Consider the following 12,578-nt stretch of genomic DNA (forward strand, 5'->3'; position numbering starts at 1 on the left):
CCCTGTCATTCCAAACGACTGCCATTCATGCAATTTACATGTATCTCTCTGTAGTCTCAGGGTTTTGGCCCTTTGGTTTGCGTCGCTTTTTTTCTGCCATGCATACCAGCGTATTAGTCAGCTTATGTAGGGCGCGCAGTGCATATCATTGACATTCGCGTGAACGCAGCGAGCGAGATACCGGCCCAAGTGCCACAGCAAATTTTACCTCCCTTATCACTCTCACATAGGTGAGCCCTTCTAACGCCAATGCGTATTGCTACTACCCTCCTTGGTACGTTAACAAGGTTTCTTTTTCCTGACTCTATTAGCACAATTTCTTCTTCTCTGTGCCACTGTCCTAGTCGTGTTCGCTAACATTGGTCAGCTGACTCACAATGTGGTTTCCCGCAGCATTAGAATGGTCTCTGCCCGTGTCGGTGCTGGTGTTCCTCCAGATGTCATGGCTCGCTCCATGACTACGGCTATTGGACAGCACAATGGTGTGCGTTCCGAATACTCATGGGGCCTGTACAACTACTGTGGTGGCTTCCCGGATTCGGACCAGATTGCTTGCAGCGAAGGCGGTTTCGGTCATTCCGTGGACATCCCGCAGGCCATTATGGAGGACCTCCCTTCTAGCAACTCTCAGAACAGTGCATCGATGATCGGTCAGTTCTCTAACCAAGGTGCCATCAACCACTACACTCAAGTGGCCTTCTATCTTCTTTTCGTCGGCACCATCCTTGTTGGTGTCGCTTTCCTCGTGTCTCTTCTCTGGCATATGTCCATGCTAACAATTGCTTCCATCCTCAACTTCCTTGGTTTTTGTTTGCTGGTCAGTGGCGCCATCATTTATACCTATTTTGTGTCAACTATGCGTCACAAGTCTGCTCTGGACATCGACTATGGCAACGCTCTTTGGATGTTCTGGGCTGCCATTGGCGCATCTCTTTTTGCAATCCCAGTTCTAGCCACCGCTGCCTCTAAGAGCAGCTCGGCGTACAAGACTCTATAATTGAACTGACTTTGCTGTACATTGTAATCACATTGTAGCGTATACGTAGTCATTTTCATATCCAGTTGCCCAATAGTTGAGCATGTCCTAATAAACAAATCATCACAGACCCATTCCTCATGTTGGTCATGAGTATCGGTACATCTCATTCCCAGTAAAACGCGCGATAACAACGTAGGTGGTCAAGGGTATCAGCAGAGGGAGTAAGTAAGCTAAGGAAGAGGGAAAGGACAGCCAATTCTCATTTGTGCTCCAGCCGCCAAGCAGTCCCCAACTCACAATCAGCAAGAGTGCATAGCATGCACCTTCCCAATATGTCAATGTCTTGGGCCTGGATAACCGTGCAAGTGCCATACTGCACCCGCGTTTGGACGAGTCACAGCCACACAGTTTTAGGCGTAGTTCGGTGACGCTTTCCCTCCGTTGGCGCCAATTCAATATGTGAACTGGACTGCCTAATTTCCCTGAGTCTTCGCATTTGAAAATTGGCTGTGCCAGTCATAATCTTTGTTCCAATTGGAAATACAAATCGGTGGAATGTAGACTTGCATCAAACTGTGTTCTCGGCCCTTGCATAGATAATGCATGATTGGTCGGCAATTCTCCACAAGGCTATACTAATAGTAGCAATTTCTACTCTGCCGCCACTCGTGAACTATTTTTAAAGAGGTGTGCGTCTGTACTGGTATAGCCTCACCTCACCTCACCTCACCTCCTCCCTACTATTATTATGGTTCGCTTCACTTCCATTGCTGCCCTTTTCACTGCGCTGGTCGCTGTCGCTTCGCCTGCTTTGGCCGCCGATCTCGAAAGCCGTTTGGTTTACGTGCCTGAAATTGTCTACCCTACTGAAGGCGTCCAGTGGAAAGTTGGTGACCAGGTCAACGTCACTTGGGATGCTTCCAACTTGCCCAAGGAGCTGAAGAACCTCACTGGTGCTATCCGCCTCGGTCATATGGTGGATGGCCAGCAGGGTGAGAACCTCGCCAACACTCTGGCGCAAGACTTTTTGATCCGCACTGGCAACGTGACGTTTACCGTGCCCAACGTGGAAAGCCGTGATGACTACATTGTCGTCCTCTTCGGCGATTCTGGCAATCGCTCTCCGAAGTTCTCTATCAACTAAAATCATATGTCCGCATCGCTTTCACCTGTTCCAGCTGGTCTGGAGTTTAAATGAACCTTGATGACTGTTTGAGACCCTTGTTATAGACGTTTAAACCTGTTATGTTATGAAATCTATTTTTAATCTATTGTTATACAGGGCAGAGTCGCATGATCCGTGCCTAGCCATCCATTTTGGTTAGGTAAGCGTAGTGACAAAGGCCACCGGCAACGGATAGGGCTTACCGGGGGCCCCGCGTGCAGAGCATATTTCGGCCGAAGATCCCCTGCCATACACCCGCTGCACGCCGGCTTCCTTTCTTTACTGTATATCGAGATGTCGATCCTTTCTCACCGTGCTGTTTCCGCTTCGAAGGGCCTGGGTCGCTTGTCCTCGTCGTTGCGTGCTTCGCCTGCTGCCGCTCGTCTGTTTTCCCAGACTCCCTCGGCCAAGAATGTTAGCTTTGAGCTGAGTGAGGACCAGCAGGCGTACCAGGATCTTGCTCGCAAGTTCACTCGCGACAACATTATCCCTGTTGCTCGTCACTACGATGAGACCATGGAGTACCCGTGGGAGGTTATCAAGAAGGCTCACGAGGTGGGTCTTCTTAACACACACATTCCGGAGAAGTTCGGTGGTCCCGGTCTTGGCCTGATGGAGTGCTCTTTGATCACCGAGGAGCTCGCCTATGGTTGCACTGGTATCCAGACTGCCATTGAGGCCAATGGTCTGGCGGAGGCTCCTTTGATTGTCGCTGGTAATGATGAGCAGAAGGCCAAGTACCTTGGCCGTATGACGGAGGAGCCTCTCGTGGCTTCGTACGGTGTCACTGAGCCGGGTGCCGGTTCGGATGTCGCCAACATCCAGACCCGTGCTGAGAAGCGTGGCAACAAGTGGATTCTTAACGGTACTAAGATGTGGATCACGAACGGTGGCCACGCTAACTGGTACTTTGTGCTGGCCCGCACGAACCCGAACGAGCGTCCGCACAAGGCTCTTTCGGGCTTCATTGTCGATGGTGATGCGCCGGGTGTCATCCGTGGCAAGAAGGAAATCAACATGGGTCAACGCTGCTCTGACACCCGTATGATCACGTTCGAGGATGTTGAGGTGCCGGAGGAGAACCTGCTGGGCAAGCCTGGCGATGGTTTCAAGATTGCCATGGGTGCCTTTGATATCACTCGTCCTCTTGTTGCCTCGGGTGCCGTGGGTCTTGCTCAGCGTGCTCTGTATGAGGCTACTATCTACGCCAAGGAGTGCAAGACCATGGGTCAGCCGATCATTAATCACCAGGCCGTGGCATTCATGCTGGCCGACATGCAGATGGCTGTGGAGGCTTCGCGCAATCTTGTCTGGAAGGCGTGCTGGGCCAAGGACCAGGGCATGCGCAACAGCTTCCTGGCCAGTATGGCCAAGTGCACTGCTTCGCGTGCGGCGGTGTCGAACGCCGACCAGGCTGTCCAGATCTACGGTGGTCTCGGCTTCAACACGGAGAGTGCCGTGGAGAAGCTCTACCGTGACGCCAAGATCTTTGAGCTGTACGAGGGTACCTCGCAGATCCAGCGCCTGGTTATCTCGCGTCAGCTTGCCGACCTCTACAACGCTTAAAGATCTTTCCATGCTTAATTATCTATAGTAGGCAGTGGTGATGATAGAATTCGTCAAACTGTGATGCCCAGACAACCGCGACCTTACGGTTCACTTTCGTCTGTGTTACGGTGCTTTTCTTTTAGTCGTGTCGAAACCATCGAGCGTAGACGGGCCATTACGTTCGTTCGTCGATTGCTTTGTAAAACCGAAAATTCAGAAAGGCCAATGTGTGATGACATAGAAACATGCGAGTCATGAGGAGCCAGATGTACAGGAGCTAGTGGTGGTAGTTGCGGTGATGCAGAAGGATGCGGGGATGATGCATGCGGAGATGAGAGGTGCGTACTAGTAGTTTGCCCAAAGGAACCACTGTTCTTGGACGGGATTTTCAAGGGCGGCAAGGAAGCCCGCCCATTTGACGCTTGAGGTTCGTCATTGCAAGATGGTGGTAAGGATGAATGTCGTGAACGATGTGCGATAGTATCTTGATCCAAATAGGTAGCGCCAACGCTGGGACAAGACATCGATACTTGTATTTTTGGTTCAGTCTTTAAACAACGCTTGAAAGGTGCTAAGATGTAACGACTAGAGTTGGCACCGTTTGAAGACGTGGCTTGGGCTAAGCTGAACTGGTTCAATGTACTAGGGCTGGGATGCATAAACACGTTTTGGCTGGGAAGGCTGGTATACATAGGAGAAAGCCGCTGTGAATCTGAGCTGTTGAGGTGCGCCACATCCCGTCTTGGCGATGCTGTTGCAGACGACCGTTTCACGTATGGTTTCCATCGCTCCTGATGCCGTTTTTCCATTTGTGTCATGTATTGAATTGCACCCCAGTCCCTTTGCACTTGAACCATCAACCGCCTATCCTCTGGCCCACCTTCTCGGGCTACGCAGAGATACAGAATTGTCACACGAAAACAACCTTGCTCTTCCTAGGACCGTCTTGAGTGTTTCTCTTCCACATGTTAATATCCCCGCAAAGCCTACGTTGAGTGGGCCTAAGCCAATCAAGGTAGTCAATCGCCTACGCTGGGTCGACCGTGCCTTACGTCAGAAGTATCGAACTTTTATTCTACTTGTTGAAACAGACAGGGTTTTTGCGGCGCATTTACTTCGCTTCCTTTGCAACCTATTGTTTGACAGTATACAATGTTTCACTTCTCACTCTCTGATCAGCCTGCCAATCGATTTTTTCGTGTTGGTGCCCTACTTTGGTTAGGCTCAAAGTCTTTTCACCCGCGACGGCATCTCGCTTGTTGTTATCTCAACCTTAACTCCGCCCAGATCACTTTCCTTAGATTGACCTGCATCCTCCCGCGGTCCCGTCTTATAGCAAGCGAACAAATTAGGACAGAACTACTCGAACTGCATAGGTCCCCTACGTCATCATGGCCGACCACCAAACTTGACAATACAGGCGGCAGCAATGCCGGCGACACTCGCAAATCCAATGGCCGCTGGCAAGGCCATGTCTCTCGGTAGAAACCCGAAAAGCAAATCCGAGGCACCTGCATGGCCACGCTTTTCGGACTTAGGTTGATGAACTACCTCGTCCTGGGCATGCTGGTGATGCTGGCGGCCTTGACCCGCCGTCGCCGACGTATAGGCACTGTGTGCACCGTCGCGAGCCATCACTTCGTCCCAAGACCTGCCGCCCTGGAGAATGAGCACAACACGATCACGTCCTTGGTGCTGCGCCACCTTCACAGCATCCTGTACATCGCCATCAGCGGTGATCAAGACAAGGTCATCATCATCATCCTTGTACGCGAGGGTAAAGTCTTCTGTATCAGGCGGGTTCACCTGGAAACCTGTAGGCAAAGGAGGTGTAAAGATATGTATCGGCAAACGACCATCCTCGTCGAACGCCGTCGGAACGGGTTCGGCGGGCTTGTCTCGAGACGAACCTGTATGAGAAAAGAAAGGATCTCCAGATAGTTTGATCGTTACGATCTCACGGATAGTCTCGTACGAATCGTAGCGTGCTTGGAACCGATGTACGCGGCCACTTGGCGTCACAAATTTGAACAGGTATGTGCCATCGTCAGCTTCCACCAGAGGTGCCGCATCGAGCGCAGACCCACCATCGTGCGTGCTAGCGCCAACTGCACTTGCGCTGTCGTTCGGATGTACCTCAGAGCTAATGTCTAGGCCACCTGCAGCCGATGGCGATGTATGGGCGGGAAGGGACCCACTCACACCGCTCGTATCCTCACCAAACATGGAGTTGGAGCCCTGGCTGAAGCTGTTCCAAAAACGGTTCCACATTGGACCACCATCGTCACTTTCCCCGTTCATACTGTTGATCTGCTCAAGTGTAGCATACGTCAATTTCAGCACATCCACGACGCCTACGAGGCGCGCATCGACATCCACGACAGGCAAGTTTAAATAACGACCATCTGTCTGTTAGCATGTTCATACATACCGTGCATCTTGCGAAGCGCTTCCTGAATCGAAAGGGAGGGCGGCGCGGTATCAGGGTGGGGCGTCATCACGCGCACTACACTGCATCGTTCCGGATCCAATCCAGCTGCAATCACACGGAGAACCACGTCTTTCGACGTAAAAATACCCGCGATCTTGGCTGTGGTGGTACCACGCTCCATATGTGTGCTCGGTACATTCTCAATCACAATGACTGACGTGGTGCGGTGCTCTTTCATGAGACGAGCAGCGTCGCGTACCGAGGTACGAACACCCACAGTGCATGGCATAGTACGTGAGTCCAGAATTGTGGACAAATCCGGCATGTTCATCCGCTGACGAAGTGCCTCGACATACTGCATCATGGCATCTTGCGGACCACCACCCCATTCGTTGTGAACGCCTTCCAGGGCTGAGTAGAGCTGCTGTGAAGATCCATGAGCCCGCTCCAACTTTTCCAGGGCTTCATAGAACACTTTCGCAATATCGAGCAAACCAATCACATCACCATCTTCGTTACACACAGGCAAGTGACGGAATCCACGCGTGACCATCGTGTTGAGTGCCTCGGTCGCACTCGTCGTATCACGCGTCACCATAGGCGATGTGGTCATAATGGCACTTACAGGCGTCATTCGTGGATCAATTCCGCCAGCGACAATCTGCTGTTAGGCCATGAGCGGTACGTACTCGGTACGCTAGGTCCTTTGCCGTAAAGATACCAGCCAAATGCTCTTCATCATCGACGACCAACACGCAATCAGTACGCTTTGCGGCACATAGTTGACTAGCATCAGTAATACTCATACTCTGAGGAACTGTGAGCGCTGGGGAGGGTCGCAGCGCCGACACCGTGCCGGCTTGCACCTGGTTTCGGCGACGGTTTTGCTGTGGCGTCAGTGGCTTTCCTGCCTTCCTGCTCAGCTCATTCTCGATACGCTTACGGATCGCCTCATCACGACGCGACTGACGCAAGCGTGTATCATTGCTGACTGGAGAGCTTCGGTAGGGTGACGACGCGCTCATCCTAATGGTCAGTAGCCCATCACCCACGTCCGCGAGCGGTGTTGCCCAAACACCTTGCGCGTTGGGTCACGTGAGGTGGAGGGACACGGCGAACCCTGGGTGTGCACCTCGGCGAGCCCTTGTGGCTCCTGAAACGAGAGCGTGTATCGCTGTGAACCCAGGACAGGTCTTTCTCTTCCCAGGCTGTGTGAATCACCATGGGTGTCGTAGAGAAGATCAAGGAGATCGAGGCCGAAATGGCCCGGACTCAGAAAAACAAGGCAACTGAATATCATATTGGTCTCTTGCGTGCCAAGCTAGCCAAGCTGCGTATGCAGCTGCTGGAGCCGGACAAGAAGAGCAGCAAATCTGGTGAGGGTTTTGATGTCATGAAGTCTGGCAATGCGCGTGTAGTGTTGATTGGATTCCCCTCTGTGGGCAAATCGACTTTACTATCGACGATCACAGAAACGGAAAGCGCTACGGCTGCGTATGAGTATACTACATTGACAGCGATTCCTGGTGTCTTGGAGTACGAAGGTGCTCGTATCCAGCTTTTGGACTTGCCAGGTATTATTGAAGGCGCTGCCCAGGGTCGTGGTCGTGGTCGTCAAGTTGTCAGTGTGGCCAAGACGGCTGACTTGGTATTGGTACGTCCCTCTTTGCCTCTCACTTTTAGATGATGCTGGACGCGACAAAGTCATCTCAGCAGCGCCCCCTTTTAGAAAAAGAGCTGGAAGATGTCGGTATTCGTCTTAATCAAACCAAGCCGGATGTGGTCCTCAAGAAAAAGTCAGGTGGTGGCATTGTCGTTACTAAGGCTATGGGCTTGACGCTGACGAAGATTGATGAGAAGATGATCCGATCTATTTTGCAGGGTTACAAGATCCACAACTGTGATGTGATGATCCGTGAAGATATTACCGTCGACCAATTCATCGATGTATTGCTGGGCAACCGCAAGTACGTCCGATGCTTGTATGTATACAACAAGATCGATGGGATCAGTATGGAGGAAATGGACAGGCTTGCAAATGAGCCGAACAGTGTCGTGATCAGCTGCAACCTGAACTTAAACTTGGACTATTTGATTGACAGCATTTGGGAAGAGCTTGGTCTCAACCGCATTTATACCAAGAAGCGTGGCGAGCATCCTGACTTGGAAGATCCGATTGTGGTGCGACGGGGTGCAACTATTGAGCATGTGGTATGTCAAGGCCTGCGCTCACCATCTAGTGTCATGCCGTGCATAGGGCGTTGGTGGATAAGTTTGCCTAGTACGTATAGCGTGTACTAACCATGCAGTGCGATGGTATATGGCAAATCGAGCAAGTATGTCGGACCCCCTATGACACACGCTAACCCTGCAGGTTCCCGCTCGCCCAAAAAGTGGGCCTCAACCATGTTGTGGCGAACGATGATGTGGTGACAATTTTCACTCGTACGTATGCGCACGATTGGCACTTATATGCAGGCTGAAAATCCCTCTCCACTTCCAATTTTTTTTTTGTAGCCCTACGTACCTTTACCCCGAACCCCTACGATGACGGCGTCTGCCTCGACGCATGGGTGGCTGTACTCCCGCCGCATATGGGCCCTGATCTTTGCCATTGTTATCGGTCTGGTTGTCGTCCTTCTCTCGCACAATGGCCACCTGACCAAGCACATGAAGCCGTTGATGGACTTGCTGGATGATCCTATTGAGCTGTTGAAGCTCGACAAGGTCGAGTTTGACTCGCTCTTCCCGAAAGAGCTGCAAGAACAGATTGACAGTATGCTCAGCCGGACCAAGAAATGGTCAGAGACGCTGGACTTCAAGGTAGGCCGCAATCTTGCTGCGCAGGGAGCCAAGCCGAAGCACCCTGTGGTGCTGATTCCTGGTATCATCAGTACGGGTCTGGAATCGTGGACTGTGTCCGACAGCAACATTGCGTTTTTCCGTAAGCGTTTGTGGGGATCCATGTCCATGCTTCGAAGTGCGCTCTTCGACCGTGACGAATGGGTGCGTCAGCTCATGCTGGACCCTGTGACGGGACTGGATCCCGCTGGCGTTCGCGTTCGGGCTGCCAAAGGCTTGGATGCCGCCAGCTATTTTGCGGCAGGTTACTGGATCTGGAGTAAGATTATTGAGAACTTGGCGGCTGTGGGCTACGATATCAACCAGATCTATCTGGCCAGCTACGACTGGCGACTGAGCACAAGTAATCTGGAGGTGCGTGATCACTACTTTTCGGAGCTCAAGTCGCGGCTGGAGCTCAATCTGGAGGTGTACAAGGAAAAGACCGTCCTGGTCGCCCACAGCATGGGCTCCAATGTGGCCTTCTACTTTTTGAAGTGGGCCGAGTACCACCTTGGCGCCAAGTGGGTCGACAAGCATGTGGATTCGTTTGTGAACTTGTCTGGTCCGATGCTAGGCGTGCCCAAAGCTATGGCCGCCTTGATGACGGGAGAGATGCGCGACACTGTGCAGGTGCCTGCGATGCTCTCCAGCTTGCTGGAGCGATTCCTTAGCTCGCAAGAACGGGCTCAGCTCTTCCGTTCATGGGCCGGCAGTGCGAGCTTGATGCTTAAAGGTGGCGATGTCATCTGGGGCAATCACGACAGTGCGCCTGACGACACGGCCAACGCCACGTCGACCCATGGTGTGTTGATGAAATATACGGAGCCAGCCGGCCGCAACTCGTCCATGATTGTTCGTGCTCTCTCGGTCGCCGAGTCGTACCCATGGATCCTAATGCACACGCCGAAAGAGTTCCAGGAGATGCTATACTCGAACTACTCGTTTGGCTTTGAGCGTGATCCCAAGAAGGTCAAGAAGAACAATGCTAACCCTTCGAAGTGGACCAACCCGCTGGAAGTGGCGCTGCCCAATGCACCTAACATGAAAGTCTACTGTGTCTACGGCTGGAATCAACCGACAGAGCGCTCCTACTGGATGCGTGAGATGCCGCCTGTGGATTTGCAGGGCCAATTTGACTCACAGAACTTTTCGTCGTCAAGCACGTTTGTGAACGGAACCAGCCCTGTGGTCCCGTCTATGAGCCGCATCGATCCCTCTATTCACTCCGAGAAGGCTGTGCCGAAAGTCAATGCAGGCTGCGACTTGGGCGAGGGCGATGGCACCGTGTCGATTTTATCGCTAGGCTCGATGTGCGTCACTGGCTGGAAACAGAAGCGGTACAACCCAGCGAACATCAAGGTGGTAACACACGAAGTTTTCCATGTCCCAGATGCGTTCGACCTGCGTGGCGGCGCTTCGTCCGGTGATCACATTGACATTCTAGGCTCACACGACTTGAACGAAGTCGTGACTCGTGTCGCCTCCGGCATGGGTGATACCGTCGAGGAACGCATTCTCTCACCTATCCGTGAATATGCCAGCAAGATTGATTGGTAGCGCTCCTCCCCTCCTATGTAATGCACTCCCATCCTTAGACCTTTTTGTCCTTGGCAATTTCGGCGAATTTATGTTCGCGCTTTTTTTCCTACCTCCACTTCGGTGGACAATGGATGCCTATGCCATCCTTGGCGTCGCACCGACGGCCAGCCTGGTAGAGATTCGAGCTGCGTACTTACAGCTAGCGCGCGTCGTACGTCGTCTTCTTCTGACCCTCAGCATCATCCTGATAAGCAATCAGGTCGTACCACATCGGCAGAAGACGAACGTATCCGCGAGATCAATCACGCATACGAAACGCTACGTGATGAGCACACGCGCGCCGTCTACGATCAAAGCCGAGCTGACCTCCTCCGAAAGCATGCTACACGTACCTTACGGATTTCTGAGGAAGTCGACCTGGATGCCTTTGAACTGGTCGATACGCCATCCATGCATTTTCGATACCCATGCCGCTGTGGGCAAGCGTACCTTCTCACACCGGCGCAGCTAGCAGATGGGATCCGACAGGTTCCTTGTACAGGATGCTCGGAAACCATCCTTGTCACATGGACAGACGACGATGAGTAAGGGTATTCTTCTTATGCACTACGGGAGTAACTGCTTGGTGGCGATTTCGTAGACCATACGTCGCCGCAAGTATGGCATATCGTTCTGCGAGAAGTTCCACATATACTCGCCCGCATATTCTTCGCGCCACAAAGCGAGCGTGTCTGGATCAGCGGGCTTGGTGAATTGCTCGGCCTCTAATGGCGGTGGATATGGCAACGATGGATCACGCCGGCTGAGCTGTTCCAATGTCTGCACAGCAAACACACCACAATCATACCCATTCCTCTGCTGTGGCGACGTGTCCTGGGCAAAGTAATCGACCCAGTCGCTAAGATCCAATTCCATTTGTTTTTTATCGCGCATTTCCTCTAGCAAGTAGGCTCTCAACCGCGCAAAGACGCTAGGGATGGGCATGCCCATACTGTCATAGTACTCAAAGCGACGCAGTCGCAAGTTGATCACGGCACACACCCAATGCGCTTGCCCAACATTGATCGGGATCAATACCATGTCCTTGGTGAACAGATCCACACGCCGCGACCAGCGCCGCACACCAGCGTAGCCACGTGTAGTTAAATTTTGCCAGAAGAACGACGTGAAAAAGTGGACGGCCCAACATTCACAAGGCTCGCCCTGCTTCTGGCGTGTTTGGTCCGCATTGGCTCGCTGCATAAGGAGGTGGCCATACATGTTGATGACCTCATCATTGAGCCATGTTCCTGGCCGCAACTTGGCCAAGTCATGCGCTTCCACTTGCGCGCCTGTCATGGAGGCAATCACGCCAGACTGACCAAACGCGGTACGCACGGCCACTTCTTGCTCTGGCGAGAGGGATGATGGCAGAGGCGCACGTCCTAGAATGCCATGTTGCGCTCGTCGTTTGGCCCTTGCCTCTCGAAGTGACTCCTTTTGCGTCTCCATTGAGCCTTTGGGCTGAGGCAAACGTGACGCCGCACGTACCTCTCGCTGCTTCAGCGCTTCCAATGTGCGCCGTGTATACTCTTGCTCATCAGAGATAGGCGCATGGGAGGACATTCGAAGTGTCTCCATATCCATAATCTGATGTACATGGGCGCGTTTTCGGACCAACGCATGGAAGTCTTGGTAAGAGAATGATGTACCGCGCTCCATGGCTTGGAATGCCTCGCGAATCATCGCTGCAATACGCGCCTGTTGGCGGACTTGCACACCAGCCTTGAATTCATCCATCCCTAGAGGCGCCTTGCGGCGTTGGCTTAATGAAGAGAGGGTGCGACGAGGGGCCCGCGTAGATACATTCAACCGCTTCGCACTAAAAAGTGTCTTGGGTATCGCAGTAGAGCGCATTGTGGCGTGCGAAAAGGTAGGGCGAAAGTTTGAGGCACGAATAGGCGAATGCTGCGACGGGTGTGCCGCCAAGTACCTTTGTAATGGGGAAGGTGCCTCAGAAGGGCGTGACAGTGCTGCCTGAGGCGGTTCCTCTTCATCACTATCGTCAATCTCAATGACAGATTCTTCTTCTT

General features: G+C 52.5%; 8 protein-coding genes across 8 annotated transcripts in view; 6 read left to right on the top strand and 2 right to left on the bottom strand.

Annotated features, from left to right (window-relative positions):
• Window positions 1–249: 249 nt before the first annotated feature.
• Malapachy_0584 (hypothetical protein) lies at window positions 250–997 on the top strand (the record flags this gene model as incomplete). Its single annotated transcript, XM_018135100.1, has 2 exons — window positions 250–274; window positions 312–997. 2 exons carry the CDS (start codon window positions 250–252, stop codon window positions 995–997), a joined length of 711 nt encoding a protein of 236 aa, XP_017990517.1.
• A 730-nt stretch (window positions 998–1,727) lies between these two features.
• Malapachy_0587 (hypothetical protein) lies at window positions 1,728–2,123 on the top strand (the record flags this gene model as incomplete). The annotated part of the gene is made up of 1 exon (XM_018135103.1): window positions 1,728–2,123. The coding sequence occupies one exon, from the start codon at window positions 1,728–1,730 to the stop codon at window positions 2,121–2,123; it is 396 nt and encodes a 131-aa protein (XP_017990469.1).
• A 315-nt stretch (window positions 2,124–2,438) lies between these two features.
• On the top strand, window positions 2,439–3,710 carry Malapachy_0529 (acyl- dehydrogenase; the record flags this gene model as incomplete). The annotated part of the gene is made up of 1 exon (XM_018135046.1): window positions 2,439–3,710. One exon carries the CDS (start codon window positions 2,439–2,441, stop codon window positions 3,708–3,710), a length of 1,272 nt encoding a protein of 423 aa, XP_017990611.1.
• Window positions 3,711–5,081: 1,371 nt separating this feature from the next.
• Malapachy_0559 (cbs-domain-containing protein) lies at window positions 5,082–7,148 on the bottom strand (the record flags this gene model as incomplete). Its single annotated transcript, XM_018135075.1, has 3 exons — window positions 5,082–6,097; window positions 6,124–6,787; window positions 6,813–7,148. 3 exons carry the CDS (start codon window positions 7,146–7,148, stop codon window positions 5,082–5,084), a joined length of 2,016 nt encoding a protein of 671 aa, XP_017990563.1.
• Window positions 7,149–7,345: 197 nt separating this feature from the next.
• Malapachy_0553 (developmentally regulated gtp-binding protein) lies at window positions 7,346–8,606 on the top strand (the record flags this gene model as incomplete). The annotated part of the gene is made up of 6 exons (XM_018135069.1): window positions 7,346–7,777; window positions 7,807–8,334; window positions 8,364–8,404; window positions 8,433–8,459; window positions 8,498–8,568; window positions 8,602–8,606. 6 exons carry the CDS (start codon window positions 7,346–7,348, stop codon window positions 8,604–8,606), a joined length of 1,104 nt encoding a protein of 367 aa, XP_017990568.1.
• A 64-nt stretch (window positions 8,607–8,670) lies between these two features.
• Window positions 8,671–10,524, top strand: Malapachy_0548 (phospholipid:diacylglycerol acyltransferase; the record flags this gene model as incomplete). Its single annotated transcript, XM_018135064.1, has 1 exon — window positions 8,671–10,524. The coding sequence occupies one exon, from the start codon at window positions 8,671–8,673 to the stop codon at window positions 10,522–10,524; it is 1,854 nt and encodes a 617-aa protein (XP_017990543.1).
• Window positions 10,525–10,633: 109 nt separating this feature from the next.
• Window positions 10,634–11,094, top strand: Malapachy_0586 (hypothetical protein; the record flags this gene model as incomplete). Its single annotated transcript, XM_018135102.1, has 2 exons — window positions 10,634–10,717; window positions 10,744–11,094. 2 exons carry the CDS (start codon window positions 10,634–10,636, stop codon window positions 11,092–11,094), a joined length of 435 nt encoding a protein of 144 aa, XP_017990468.1.
• Window positions 11,095–11,112: 18 nt separating this feature from the next.
• The window catches only part of Malapachy_0591 (sentrin-specific protease 1), a gene marked incomplete at both ends in the record, with an annotated part of 1,893 nt that continues 427 nt past the window's right edge, over window positions 11,113–12,578 (bottom strand). The window contains one exon of the mRNA XM_018135107.1: window positions 11,113–12,578. This exon is cut by the window's right edge and continues 427 nt beyond it. Coding sequence (XP_017990617.1) covers window positions 11,113–12,578 — 1,466 coding nt within the window.

This window comes from Malassezia pachydermatis (assembly GCF_001278385.1).
Source record: "Malassezia pachydermatis strain CBS 1879 chromosome Unknown scaffold8, whole genome shotgun sequence".
Taxonomy (NCBI): Eukaryota; Fungi; Basidiomycota; class Malasseziomycetes; order Malasseziales; family Malasseziaceae; genus Malassezia; species Malassezia pachydermatis.